The sequence below is a fragment of the Lontra canadensis genome, unplaced genomic scaffold (assembly GCF_010015895.1).
Source record: "Lontra canadensis isolate GAN:19392208 unplaced genomic scaffold, GSC_riverotter_1.0 scaffold1, whole genome shotgun sequence".
Taxonomy (NCBI): Eukaryota; Metazoa; Chordata; class Mammalia; order Carnivora; family Mustelidae; genus Lontra; species Lontra canadensis.
The window spans coordinates 97,557,840-97,572,961 of record NW_022630995.1 but is presented as its reverse complement, the minus strand read 5'-3'; the positions used below and the strand labels follow the sequence as shown (position 1 = coordinate 97,572,961).

At 42.4% G+C, this 15,122-nt stretch overlaps 1 protein-coding gene across 2 annotated transcripts in view; it reads right to left on the bottom strand.

Moving 5' to 3' along the window:
• Positions 1-6,510: 6,510 nt before the first annotated feature.
• CFI (complement factor I) overlaps positions 6,511-15,122 on the bottom strand; it is a 48,889-nt gene continuing 40,277 nt past the window's right edge. For both annotated transcript variants that reach the window (XM_032859940.1, XM_032859949.1), the window contains 3 exons: positions 13,322-13,599; positions 8,875-8,979; positions 6,511-6,842 (listed from right to left, as the gene is read on the bottom strand). In XM_032859940.1, the coding sequence (XP_032715831.1) occupies positions 6,625-6,842; positions 8,875-8,979; positions 13,322-13,599 (601 nt within the window). In that variant the 3' untranslated portion in view covers positions 6,511-6,624. The remainder of the gene's footprint in view (positions 6,843-8,874; positions 8,980-13,321; positions 13,600-15,122) is intronic.

Sequence of the window (15,122 nt, the reverse complement as noted above, 5' to 3'; positions counted from 1 at the left end):
TTTTCTTTGAAACAAAATTTCTTTTTCCACTGGGTTCCCCCTAGGAATCACCACCATCTTTCCAGAAAAAGATTCTAAGTTTTATTTTTACATTTACTTCATATTCAGTCATTAGATATTTGTTGTTCTGCTGCAGTAATTCCAAGATTTACTTTTCCCCCTTAATTCCTGCTGCCGGATAATAGAGTCTGGCATTGACTACAGGACCAGCTACATAACCTGCAGGGCTCCGTACACAATAAAAATGAAGGGCTCCTTGTTAAAAAATTATTAAGAATTTCAAGAGGGGGGCGCCTGGGTGGCTCGATGGGTTAAAGCCTCTGCCTTCAGCTCAGGTCATGATCCCAGAGTCCTGGGATCGAACCCCACATCGGGCTCTCTCTGCTCGGCAGTGAGCCTGCTTCCCTTCCTCTCTCTCTGCCTGCCTCTCTGCCTACTTATAATCTCTGTCTGTCAAATAAATAATAAGTAAAACCTTAAAAATAAAAAAGAATTTCAAGAGGATGACAGCATTAGAGAACATTAAAGCAAATACGAGACATTTCTGAGTTCAGTGCCTTGTACATCGACACAGGATTTATGGCCATGAAGCCAGTCCTGACTGGTCATATCATGTAACTTCTAGAAGACCCCTTCCATCCTTTCTTCCTAATAGCATAAATGGTTTGAGAAGAGCCTTCTTTACAGGGCACTTTCATCTAATCAGTAAAACTTATTATTGTGACAGACACTGTTGGTTGCAAACCCACAACTTCCAGGTCTTTTCTGCTAGCATAAGGCTAGGTTGTCTAGATATAATTTGACTGTGGATGGGCAGGAGCTGAAGCCAGGAAGCCAGTAAGGATGTAACAAACCAGGTAACACGTTATTATGACTTGGCCCAGGGAAGGAGAATGGAGGTGTGAAAGTGGTCACATTCTAGATATAGCCTGATGGTAGAGCCAACAGGAATTACTGTTGGATTGAGGATGGTATACGAGGGAAGGAGGAATCAATGAACTTGAGGTTTTGGCTTTAGCACTTAGGATAGTGAGTACTCACTAAATAACACGGGGAGGATTTCAGAAGGAGCAGATTTCAGGGAAAATTTAGAACATTAATTTCGGACATACCATGTTTGAGAAGCTTATTCTGAATTTGTACTTCAGAGGTGGGATAAGGACTAGAAATTTATTTGAAGTCCTCAGCATAGAAATGACTTTTAAAGTCATGGGACTAGCAGAGATCCTCTAAAACAGGAGTATGTAGAGAAGCAGGACTAAGTCTAAGTCATAGAAGATTGGGGAACTAAGAAGTGGCAAAAGAGGCTCAGAAGGGGCATCCAAGTGCAGCAAGAGAGTGCTTTATTGCAGTGTGTCTAGGAAAAACAGAACCATCCGTTTGGCTGGTGTAGAAGAAGATGAGGACCTGATGTTGATTGCTGAATTTAATACCATGGAGGTCAAGGTGAACTTCACAGAAAACTTTCAGTGGAATACTGGGGACAAGACACATGTGTAGTGAGAGGAGAGAAAAAAAAGGAAGAGGAATTGGAAAAAGCAGTTTTGGCCAGTATTATCAAAACAAAATTATGAAAATATAAAAGATGCTGTATTTGTGCTGATTCTTGTCTACATGATACATGTGCCTTGGAATGTGGTCTTCTGGGTGGCTGAGACTAGGCTGTGTTTTCTCTGCAGAGCTTTCCAGTCCAGTTATAAGCGTAGTCAGGCAGATACACCTTCTGGAAACCCCGAATGGTCGTTTCACTGTCATGGATGTCAAGGAATGTGATGATATTATTAATGAGTGAGAATGCCAAATGTATTGGGTTTAATGTAATGTATTAACCCAGAATGCTTGGAGAGTGGAATCCTCTGTGTTATTTGAAACAATACAAAATCAACAAAATACAAATGATCAGAGGCAGTTTCTATTTGTTAGTCTTTTGCAGTGTCTCGTTCAATGGCCTGAGCTGTGTTATTATGATGAAAATAAATGACATGTGGTGAGACCATTCCAGCCTTAATGATCAATCTTTGCCCAGTGTTAAGGCTGGAACACTGGTTTCTAAACAGGGCTCAATTTAAGGGGAAAAAAGTGCTAGTTTCCAGCCTCTACCTTTAAGAAAAATAAAAAATTAATAGCATGAATAGCTTCCAAACCAGGGACAAGGGGAAGGACAAGAGATGGCTGCACCAGATCTATAAGCGCGGGTTGGTTCCATGATATATTGAAAATGACGGCTTTCCATTTCTGTCATCAGGTGTTCTGTGTTCTGTCATCAGGCAAATTTGATCAGTGTTTTAGTCTGCTTGGGCTACTGTAACACAATACCACAGACTAGGTGACTTATAAACAGTAGAAGTTTATTTCTCAGACTTGTAGAGGCTGGCGGTTCAAGATCAGGGTGCCGGAGTGATCAGGTTCTGGACAGGACTCTCTTCCAGTTTGCAGACAGCTGATATCTGCGTCCTCACATGATGGAGGATGGGTGGAATTTCTGGGGTTTCTTTTATAAAATACTAATCCCCATTATGAGGCCTCCACCCTCATGACCTAAGCACCTCCTGAAGACCCCACTTCCTAATACCATCACACTGGGCATTAGAATTTCAACATGAGTTTTGGAGGAACAAAACATTAAAAGCACAGCAATCAGGGAGGAGATTTTCAAGTGATCTTTGTGGGTAGAATGTAAGATTACTCGGCATGCAGAGAGATGTGCTGGGTAGGATGGAAAGGAACCCACCTGGGTACGACTGCAGGGTTTTAAACCTTCAGGCTAAATTCAGCTGTGTGGTCTCTCTAGGTTGGATTTCTGGTTACTTCCAAACCTCTGACTGATTTTCAGTTTCATATCTCCTGCTGCATGCTATATACATCTTTCCTGGGCTCCCACAGACCTCACATCTTCAAAATATCCTTCACTAATGAAACCAGCTTCTCTTTCTGTTTCCTTTATTTCTTTAATCAATGGCAACAGCAATCATCTCATTATCCAAGAGAAAAGTTGGGAGTTATTCTAGGCTCGTATCCCTCTCCTTAGTGCCCTGTTCTCTCTTTCTGTCCCCAGCTGCCATCTATTTCACTCCTTAATATATCTGGGATCGGTGTCATCCTCTTTAAAAGTGTCCTGCTGGGGACGCCTGGGTGGCTCAGTGGGTTAAGCCGCTGCCTTTGGCTCAGGTCATGATCCCCGGTCCTGGGATTGAGTCCCGCATTGGGCTCCTTGCTCAGCAGGGAACCTGCTTTTCTCGCTGCCTCTGCCTGCCTCTCTGTCTGCTTGTGTGTACTCGCTTGCTCTCTCTCTCTGGCAAATAGATAAAGTCTTAAAAAAAAAAAAAAGTGTCCTGCTGTAGTTTCCACTTTCACCATTTTTCACTGGATGGTTCCAACAGTCTCTTAAATGTCTTTCTTACCCCATCTCACCCCCTCCAATACATCTTCCTCAATGCCTCCACGGTGAAGTTCCCAAAGTCTTTCAGTGGTCCCCACTCTTTGGCATGACTGCCTCTCTGATCTGCCCTTTTCTCCCTTTCCAGCTCTTCAGTTGCACCCTGGGCACCCCCTCCGCTGTCATGCTCACCTCTGGGGAAGAGGGCTTCTTTGACACTTCAGGCTGATTTATGGGTCTCCTTTGAGTTTTCCTCTCTCTTGTCCCTGGCAAAGTGCAGCTTTATAATATTTTCTGTCTCCCTCATAAGATAGTGAGCTCTGAGAGTTAAATATGAGACGAAGGCAGCACTCCATGTCTAGCGAGCTCTGTTCATTGAGCACCTTCAGGAAAGACCACGCCAAGGCAAAGCAGCAGCAGCAGCAGCAGGTCAACCGTCGGGTCCAGTGCCCAGCCTCTGCGTGGAACCTGCTGCCCGAGCTAGCGACAGTGGGAGTCTCTGATAAGCAGGCCTACAGTGCTCCTTGAGCATTATCCCCAGATGAGCAGCCAACTCTTTGGCTTTCTTGGAGATTCTGTGAACTGCATAATATCTTTGAACAAATCTCCTTCCTCCCATTAAATCAATTAGATTGGCTTCTGTGGTCAGCAGCCAGGAGCCCTTTCGTAGACCTCTTGACTAAGAGAACCCTGGAGTCCAGTCATCTCCCTCCTGCTGTTTCCAGGCTCTGCTACATGGAGTCACTACGGGGAAGCTGGCTCTTCACTCTTCAGGCTCCAATTCTGGTCCACTCTACTGTGAAGCCTCCAGGTCCCAGGTCACTGTGCGGACTGGCTTCATCCTTCCAGGGCCACAATGCTACTTTCTCCCAGCTTTCAGCCCTTAGTCCTCATATCCAGGCATCTTCAAAGATGCTACATGCTCCACGTTTGCTGGGCCAGGACGTGGTGGAAGTTTTAAAACACGCCACAGATTTTTTGACACCCCTCCCATCAAGAGATGGATTATATTTGTTCCCTTCAACCTGCTCAGGTCTGTGATGAAAGCGAGGCTCAATGACTTCCAAGGCTGGGTTTATAGAGGTTGTCCTCATTTTCGGGCTCTCCTGGAACACTTGTCAGCTGTTATGTAAGAAGTCTAGAGCCCCTGAGTCCTCATGTTGAGAGCCCAAATGGAGAAGCCCACATAGACAGAGATGCCTGAGAAGCCCCACTGTCTGAGTTCTCCCAGCCCAAGCACCAGACGCATGAGTGAAGAAGCCTTCAAGATGATCCTTGGCGCAACCCTCCTTGTCTGATAGTGACTACACTAGAGGATGGAAGAAATGGCCAGCTGACCCCAGTGAATTCCCAGACATGTGAACAAAATAATAAACAATTGTTATTTAAGTAAATATGTGGGGTTCTTTCTTCCACAGCCATAGATGGCCATATATTTTCCTGAATTCAGTGACAAAGGCCTGGGCAGCATGGGAGGGGAGGAGGAGTTAGTGTGCAATAGGCACAGATTTTTAGTTTGGGAAGATGAAAAATTCCTGATGCATAACAAGGGAACATATTTAATGTCCCTGAACTGTACACTTCATTTTTTAAAAAGATTTTTATTTATTTATTTAAGAGAGAGGGAGAGAGAGTAAGAGAGAAGATGAGAGGGGAGAAGGTCAGAGGGAGAAGCAGACTCCCCATGGAGCTGGGAGCCTGACACAGGACTCGATCCTGGGATTCCAGGATCATGGCCTGAGCCAAAGGCAGTTGCCCAATCAACTGAGCCACCCAGGTGCCCTGAACTGTACACTTCAAATGGTTAAAGCAGTTAAAAAAAATTGTATGTTTATGTTATCAAAATTTTTAAAAAGGAAAAAAAATCTGGGCACTAAACAACTTTGGAATATATATAAAAATGGGCATTTCTCTTATTAAAACAATTGGGCTTTATCTACGACTGAACCTAGGGATTGAAGGTAATATCTATGTGAAAAATAAACCTCAGTCTTCAGGATGATGACAGCTGCATTTTAAATTATAATAAAAGCAGCTAATGTTTCTTCACTGAGGACCCCTATGAACCAAGTGCTGGTGTTGCGGACAGAAGGAAGACAGTCTCTCTTCTGTCTTACAGTGTAGTAAGCAAAGGGCAGGAGTGGGTTTGTGAGCATCCTGGGGTAGAGGTAGACAAACCAGGGTCACGTGATAGAAAGAGACTGTTGCCCAGTGTACAGTGGTTCCACAGGAGAGCCCTGAGTAAATGCCATTTACTAAAAGGGGAGGAACTGGATAAAGAAGGGGTCATTTTGGGGTGGCTCTGTTTCTTCTGAGATGCTATTAGATGTCCAGGTGGAGAAGTTAAGTGCTCAGTGAAATACTAGTCTGGGATTTAGGAAGATCAGGGCTGGAGATAACAGATTTGTGGGCCATTGGAATATGGGTGGGATTTAGAACTGACTCTAGGTAAGATTGCTAGGGAAAGCACAAAGTTTAAGAAGTGACCAGAAAGAAGAGACTAGGAAGGAGGCTGGGATCAGCCCTGGAAGGCAGCGGGCCAGGAGGAGAGTGTGATGTCTTGAAGGGCCCACTGTGTCTTCTGCTGCTGAGGCAGGGGGAGAAGAGAGTAGCTAAGTGACTGTGGGTTTGACACCAAGGAGGTCAGTGGTTATGTGGCAGTATCTGTGAGAGGTTTAAAGAGAGGGTCAAGGAGGACTTGTGAAATGGGGAACTAAAGACAAATCTTTCAGGAGAATTTTTAATACTTTCAGAAGCAGAGAAACAGGACAAGAGCTGTGAGGTCAGTTATGTTCCTGTGTTAGGTACTATGCCAACATTTCATTTAGTATGTGGTTTCATTTTTTTCAAAATTCTAGTTTCTATTTTAAAGGTAGAAAATGAGACACAAAGAAGATAATAAATTGCCCAAGGCCAAGTAATTAGTTGTTGGGGTTTGAATGCAGGCTTATGTGAACCCAGTGCTAATCAATGAGCAAAACCTTTAGTATAGTCAATATATCCTCCCTGTATAAAGAGATCATTTAATCACATTTTCTAATAAATAAAGTATGTATGCCTGACTAAAATATTTCTTTGATAATTATACAGCGAAGTTCCAATATGAAAGAAGCTTCCCAGAGACCTTAAAAATATCCAATAAAATGTGCTTTATTATCTTTTTCCTAGAGAGGTACTAATTACACAGTATCATTTCAACTAAAATCCAAATCCCAAGGGAAAAAGAGCAGAAGAGAGAGATCACAATTTTATACATTGTGCTGAGAAATAAGAGACCTTCCCACATGAAGGCTAATCCAGTCAAAATAATTGGCCACTTTGGTGTAAACACCTGGGTACTCTGGGCTTCCGCAGTTTTCACCCCAACTCACAACACCCCAAACATAAGTTACATTGTTGACATCCTTACAGACTAAGGGACCTCCGGAGTCCCCTTTACAGGCATCTATGGAACCATCCTCTGTACCTGAAAAAGACAAAGGAAAAAGAAAATCACACATGTCCTTCCATTTGTTGAGGCTGCCATGCCGACTTCCTATCTCCTCTGCCAATGTGTGTACCAGCTTTGGCTTTTTTACAGTTTGCTCACAGGAAATAGCACATATTCTCCCTCACAGGCCCCTGCTGGGCCATAGAGCTGGAGAGGTGCAGGCTGGGAAACATTTTGTCTTCTGCTCATTCTCCATATTTAGTGAGTGCTTCCTGTGCTTCCTCCATTTTTTGCAAGTTTATACTCTGACGAGATTGCAGTGTGGAAGCAGCATCCAATACTGACTGGGAAAATGATGAAATACTTCATGCTTATTGAGTGCTTAATATGTATTAGTCAGTCATAGTTTTGATCCTAAACCACAACTCGATGAGATAAGTATTAATATCCTTATTTTCAGATGAGACAAATAAGGCACAGAGAGGTTAACTAATTTGTCCAAGACGAAACAGCTACTAAGTGGCAAGAGGTTGGACTTGAACTCAAGGAGGCAGAACCCTTTGAGCTTTTCCTCTTAACTGTGATAAACTGCCTCCTGGTATGTTTTGTGCTCTTCTCCCCTTTTGTCCTCTGTCATCCTGAACTCCCTTTAAGAAGGGAGGGCACAGGGAATGGTCTGTTTACTTTCCTCTCACTCTTAGGACTTTCTAAGGTTTTTAAATCACTGATCCCAAAAGTTATGGGATGTCAATGACTTTGCCTTTTTCTGGACTACACTATTTAATAAGTGGTTTTTATAAAGCATCGTCAATGCATTACCCTGGCTTTGGTTCCCTGCCTTTGCGTCACCACCAAAAGCAGAAGTGTTGTCGCTGTGTTAGTGATGTGGGAAACAAAAGCAAAAGAAATGTGGCTTAAATTAAAATCTCCTTACAGTTCGCAGTCCACCGAGAGATACCTGAAACATGCAGAGCATGACCTTCCTCAAGGAATTCCCGGCTGCCTTAGTGCCTTGACGTTTAAAAGGAACTTTATCTTGTCAGCAGCTGCCCTTCAAGGTCCTGAAAGCCTTGCTTCCAGATTCCCTGGAGACTTGCGCTATCCCTCACCCCCACGAATTAAAACGTATACAGTCAGTCATTCCTCACAGTCCCAGACAGCTCCTTCTGCCCCCGGGTGCCGTCCTGTGAGTAGGGAAGGGGTATCTCTCCGCAGGAGAGATAGGAAGCCCCTGACTGGGCACAGGAATTATTCCTGGCCAAGGGAGACTCGGAGACAGAGCAGAACAAGAGATAAAGGAACAAACCAAGACACAAGAGCTTCCCCTTCAGTTCCCAGTAAAAGACTGCCACGAAAAGCCTTCAGTGGCAACCCATTCAGGACCTCTCACTCTGGAGAGCTTCTTCTTTCCTTTCTGCTCCCACCTCCACTTAATAAACTTTCACTTCAGCTCACCCTTTTGTGTCTACGAGATTCCTTCTTCCACTCTGTGAAACGAGAACCCTGCAAGCTTGCGATCTAAGGTAGGCGGGCTAGCCCCAGCGGGACAGTAAAGGAGACCGTGGCAGGGGCCATCCAAAGTGCCATGGCAGTGCTGAGGAGGGAGGATTTACTTTCAATTGGACACGACTGAAATGACTCATTCAGATTTTTGTTTAAAAAAGTTGGGGTTTTGATCCTGGATCTGCCACTGATCGTCTATAAGACTTTGGGCAAATCAGGTAACTGCTCCGTGTCTCAGTTTCCTCCTTTATGAACATCCCCAGTTTTGCAGATGGGGACGCCTGCTCAGGGCCCCATGAGTCGTAATTGGTAAAAACTGGGATATAAACCCAGGCAGCCTGGTTCCAGACTCTCTGCTTTTAGTCACCTTACTATACGGTGGCGTAAGGAAGATTTGTTTTCTTCATTTTAGCACGAGGAATTGAGGTAAGGACAAGGGAAGCACCAGCCAGGAGGTCTGATGAAAGGGCCCACGGCCCAGAGCGAGGGGTGGATTTGGTGAGGAGGTGAGAGGTTCTGGTAGGGCGTATGGACACAGATCTTACGGAAACCACTCCGTGCTTACCTGCACAGTCCATTTCTTTTTCATAATAGCGACCCGGATAAAACCTGGAGCAGTTGTTGATTAGGCTAACTTCGCCCCACTGAAGTAAATTGACTTTTTGGTTATCTAAGCAAAGGGAGAGAACAAACATTGAGAAGTCGCAAATGAGAAATCTAAATAAATGCTCTCATCACTTAGTAAGCCACGAGGCATAGAGAAGATGATATATACTCCTTAACACATATATCAGCTTTTGAGGAGAGCTCATTAACATATTTAATCACACACCACTCCTATGTCCAGTATCTCCAATCGTCTTTTAAAACCAGTTAAAGGGCTGGCGCCCGGGTGGCTCAGGGGTTAGGCATCTGCCCTCAGCTCTGGTCATGATCCCAGGGTTCTGAGATTGAGCCCTGCATGGGGCTCCCTGCTCCATGGCCCCTTGCTCCCTGCTTCTCCCTCTTCCACTCCCCCTGCTGGTGTTCCCTCTCTCGCTGTCTCTCGGTCAAATAGATAAATAAACAATCTTAAAAAAAATAGTTAAAGGGCAGTCCTGAACACATGCCTGAAGTCGTTCTCATTTCACAGAGACCTGGCTGCTCTGAGATGAACAAGAGAAACTCCCTCCCCTCCGATTGCTGAGTCCAGCAGAGGTGGAAGGGTAAGGGGAAGGTGGGGGGGTGGTGGGGAGAAGTCGGTGAATGGGCTTTTCTCACATGAATAGCTCCTATCGTCTTACATCCCTGATTTCTTTGAAAGTGCTTGTTAGAGTGAAAACAACCTTTTAATATAAGAAGTTAAATGAAGAAAATACATATGCAGTTATCAGCGTATATGTTTTTGTGTGTCTGAAGTTTGTCTCCTGAGTGATTTGAAAGAGGATTTAGGATTTCCTTTTCATTTGAGTTGGAGATGTGGGGCTTGAACTTTTTCATGTAAGGAGAGAAAAGGGGCAGATACTGTTGCTGATCGACAGCCCAGGAAGATGAGAAAAACTTAAGAACAGGGATGAGATGTCTTGGGTGTAAGGAGCAAGTCTTTGCCCCATCTTCCTCTCCTTTTCCCCAAGCTTTCGGCAGTTTTTACACTCTAGGAGGGCAAGCACTCGACCTGATTGACAGGCAGCCTCATGCTAGCACAAAGTAGTTGCTTAATAAATATTTATGTAATTAATTCATCCATGAACTCCTTAATCCAATTATACACTAAACAATTTATGCCAAATAACTTACCCCCTCACTTACTGTAGAAACTATCAGTGGACAGAGGCTTCTGATTACCTTGAAAAGACACCTCCACAGACCCTAGCAGTGGTGTGGGGATATAGTAAACTGTAAAACTAATATTCTTCTCTTCTGAGAAACAGGGGGACACAAAAATTCACCCAAATAGAGTGCAAATTAGAAAAGAGTTTCTTTTTTTCTCCTCCAAGTCTTACTTCAAGTTAGTTTTAAGATGCTATCTTTTTTAGATTAAGAGTTTTTTAAGAAATTAGTAATTTATTATTATTATTTTTGTTTTTTTTTAAAGATTTATTTATTTATTTCACAGAGAGAGATCACAAGTAGGCAGAGAGGCAGACAGAGAGAGGGGGAAGCAGGCTCCCCGCTGAGCAGAGAACCCAATGTGGGGCTTTATCCCAGGACCCTGAGATCATGACCTGAGCTGAAGGCAGAGACTTAACCCACTGAACCATCCAGGCACCCCAGTAATTTATTATTTCTTCTAACTCAGTTGAAGTCTTTAAAAACTGGGAGCTCCTATACCATGTGATCAATTTTTAATGGCTTGGGAGATTACTCCCTCTCCTGAATTCTTGTTTTGTATACTTTTTTTTTTATTTTTTAAAGGGAGAGTGTGAGTGGGGAGGGGCAGAGGGAGAAGGAGAGAATCTCAAGCAGACTCCATGCTCAGAATGGAGCCTGATGTGGGGCCTGATCCCACAACCCCAAGATCATGACCTGAGCCCAAATCAAGAGTTGGACGCTTAACCAACTGAGCCACCCAGGCACCCCAGTGTTTTGTATATTTCTTTAGGCACCTGTCACATTCTGCTGTCTGATGGTGGCATTCACGTCTGATGGCTCCTCTGTACTGTAAGTACCTTGAGAGCTGGTCTTTGTTTCTCAGTCTTATAGCTTCTATACTCCTTGTTGACCTGGTCCATACTTTTCATCAGTGAAATCCTAGCACATTAGCATTACTATTGTGAAGGGCTCAAAAAATGTGTTAAACTATATTTGATTAATGAGTAAATCAATGCATAAGAACATATCTACCAGTCTATAGGAAATACATGGAATAGAAGAATGTGTGAAATGCCACATCAAGGATACAATCAGACAAATTCAAGATGTGAAAATTCCAAAATAATGAACCAGTTTCTCTAATAAATACATTTTAAATAAAAGGAAGGGCTAACTGTTCTAGATTAAAAGAGACTTAAGAAAAATAGCCACCAAATGCAATGTGCAGACTTCGGATCCCAATGGAAATAACCCTTATTATAAAAATATTTTGTAAATAATTGAAGAATATTAAACACGGGATGGTTATTAGATGATATTATGGGATCACTTTCATTTTATTGTGTATTAATGGTGTTGTGTTTTTGCTTTTGTTTTTTTAAGTCCTTACCTGGTAAAGGTATCTACTGGAATATTCATGGATGAAATTACATTATATCTGGGTTTGATTTAATATGCTCCAGGGGAAAAAATGTGTGGGGTAGCAGGGATATGTTCAATTGTCCTTCAGATCCATTCTCCACCCATCAATGCCATGGCCCCTGCCCAAAGAGCCTGATCTGAGGGACTGCCCCAATAGGAATCTCTTAGCCCCTGGTTTTCAATATAAAACCTCAACAGAAGAAGGGAGGGTAAGGAGAGAGGATAGGTGTTGGGGTTGGCTATAACCTTCCATCCAAAGTCCCCGCTTCTCTTAAGGCAGCCTGCTCTTCCTTCAGCTCTTTCTCTTGGTAAATTCTTCCTCTCACATCTTCCAATCTAAGAGAGACAGTTCTGGAACTGTTGGTCCCAGTTGCTGCATAGCCCTGTGGTTCCCCAACCCCCTATCCACATCCCTGTAATTAATCCCTTTATAAATAATCTTCCCTAATTATCCTATTGAGCTTGTGATTGATTCAGAGAGATAAAACAAAAATGGTAGAGTGTTGATAACTGGAAACTGGGTGATGAATAAGTAGGTTTATTATACTTTATCTCTACTCTTCTGTATACTTGTAAATGTACATAATAAAAGTTTTTTTTTTTTTTAAGGAACAAATGTAAGGACATAATGCCTTCTGGATAAACTAATTACTAATAAAATTTAGTCTTGGGTATTCAAACAGTCTGCAAGTCCAGGTTAATTTAGACACATATTTTATACTTTTCCATGTGGCAATTTTAAATAATGTGTTGGAGTCTATAAGACCAATGTAGTGAAGTTATTTACAAAGAGAATGTAGAAAGTCAAAAGGAAGCTAAATTTCAAAGCTAACTCTTCAAGATAAAGGGAAAGGCATTGGCTAATTTAATTCTAATCCAACTTCTTATTTAGCCAGTTTTTCTAATAATTTGTCCCTAAGTGTCTACATAGCTTATTCATACAAATGTTCACCTCAAGTCTTCTTAGAAGCTCAAGAAATAATTATGTTTTCTTCTTCTTTGTGGAATGTGATGGGGTGGGGTGAGGCAAGGAAATGGGGGAGTGGAAGAGAGAACAGAGGGTTGTGGGATTACTGACTCACCTATACTTTGACTATTCCTTTGAAAACCATTTTTTCTTCCATCCTTTCTCTCTAACAAACCCATAAAGTCCACGCTATATATGTCCCCATCACTCTGCCTTTTTTTTTTTTTTTTTCTGAAAATGGTTACCCCTCAATATTTGCTTCAAGATCACAGAGTGTGTAGGTGTCCTTTGAAACTCTGGGTCAGGATCAGCTACCTAATTTTCAGGGCCCAGTGAAAAATAAAAATGTGAGGTGGAGGCTGCTGCAAAAATTATTAAGAATTTCATGATGGGGGCGCCTGGGTAGCTTAGTGGGTTAAGCCTCTGCCTTCGGCTCGGGTCATGATCCCAGAGTTCTGGGATCGAGTCCCGCATGGGGTTCTCTGCTCAGTGGGAAGCCTGCTTCCTCCTCTTACTCTGCCTGCTTCTCTGCCTACTTGTGATCTCCGTCTGTCAAATAAATAAATAAAATCTTAAAAAAAAAAAGGAATTTCATGATGATGACATTGATGATGACATCAGGGCAGTCCACTAAGCAAGGGGCCCTTTGGAGCCTGGGATGCTGGGCAATTGTACAGGTCTAATGCCTAGGAAGCCAGCCCTGGCTGAATGCTCATTTTTCTGGATTTGATTCTATATTTCTCCCTGAGTACTAGGTAATTAGCCCCTATCCATTTCTGTTCCCATTAATTTCAACCCCTGGAGTCTAATGAACAACTTTTAAAACATGTACCTTTTTCTCGACCCCAGCCAGAAACAATGCATTTGTCGTTAGGTCTGAATAGATATGGAGACCAGGGTACACAGGCAGGGACAGAATGAGGCAGCTCACAATCTTTTCGGTTTGAGTGTTTTTTCAATTCAATCAAAGCTATGTCATTTTCATAGGTGGTTCCGTTGTACTTTTCATGAATAATAATTTGATTTGCGAAGTGAATAATTACTTCCTTGTCCGGGTTTAACGAGTCTAGAAATGATGCCCATATTTGGTAATGATATAGTTTACTGACGCTGTAACAGAAAGGAAAAGGGAGAGACGATATATTGAGGAAAAATACCAAATATAAACATGAACGTCTGATGCTTTATCTTTATATCCTCCCTTTTAAAGGACTTTCTTCATTTTTCCAGATTTTTTAAAAAATTCTTGCATAATGAAGAAGTGTGATTAAATTTATGGGGTAGAATTAAAGTCAGTGGGTAATATGAAGAGATGGATAATCCACTTAAATGCTCAAGGGACATAAAGAACCCACTAACAACCAGAGATGCCCAGAAGTGGAATGAATTGGCTACCTCTGGAGTGAGACCATCATCACTGAAGGTGTTCAAGCAGAGACCAGAAAGCACGTAGCCAGAAATGTGGCTGAGGAAATGGGGAAATCAGGACACACATTCCTATTACTCTGCCAAACCCAGAGGTTCTCAGGGTGGAGACCATGGCAGTCATTATCCTGTGTTTAAGACTGACTTCATGTTGGGGCACCTGGGCGGCTCAGTGGGTTAAGCCTCTGCCTTCAGCTTGGGTCCTGATCTCAGGGTCCTGGGATCGAGCCCTGCATTGGGATCTTTGCTCAGCGTGGGGCCTGCTTCTCCCTCTCTCTCTGTCTACTTGTGATCTCTCTCTCTGTCAAATAAATAAATAAAAATCTCAAAAAAAAAAAAAGACTGACTTCACATTAACATTGCATTGTATTTATTTGCTCTCAAGCCTTTCTTCCTGTTGGACTGTGCTACTGGAGGTCAAAGATAGGGTCTAATTCATCTGTGGATATATGCCTGCATCCAGTATTGTACCTGGTATATATTCACTGTTTTAAATTTTAGTTGAAATAGCTAATGGGCCAAATATTGCTTGCTCCAATGACTCACTCAATTTTCATACTATTTTTTACCTCATGGTTTCCAGCAAATTGGCATTTACCATCATTTTCTCAGGTAATCACCTAACAGTTAAATAGTGTTGTTCTAGGAACCAATGAGGTGTTCAGGATTCTTTTTATTTATACGTAATATTCCAAGAATGCTGTGAATCATGTTAATTTTGTTTTTTTTTTTTAGGATAAGAGGTCATGAATATCGTTTAAAGGTTAACCCTGTTTATTCATTCAATTTACTAACAAATACTTAGTGTGTACCTACTGTGCTTTCCACTGGCACATAGAAATGAACAAAATCAGAAATATTTCCTGGTTTCATGGAGTTCAGGATCTAGGGAAAGATGCAGTAGTAAATGGATAATGATAATAGTGAAGATATGTATTCTACTGTGTAAAGTGAGAGGAATGAACAGCACATGGGGTTCTGAGAACTTATCCAAAAGGCTTTGACTTACGGGAGTTAGGAAAGATTCTCTGAAGAAGTGAAGATTGAGCTAAGATCTGAATAAAGAGTAGCACTAACTAGAGAAACAGGTTGGGAAAAATCATTTCAGGCACGAGAAATAATATATGAAGATCTCTGTGCAACAGGGAGCAAGGTGTACATGAGTAGCTAAAAGAAGTCCACAGCAGGTAGAGCAGACCGCAAGAGTT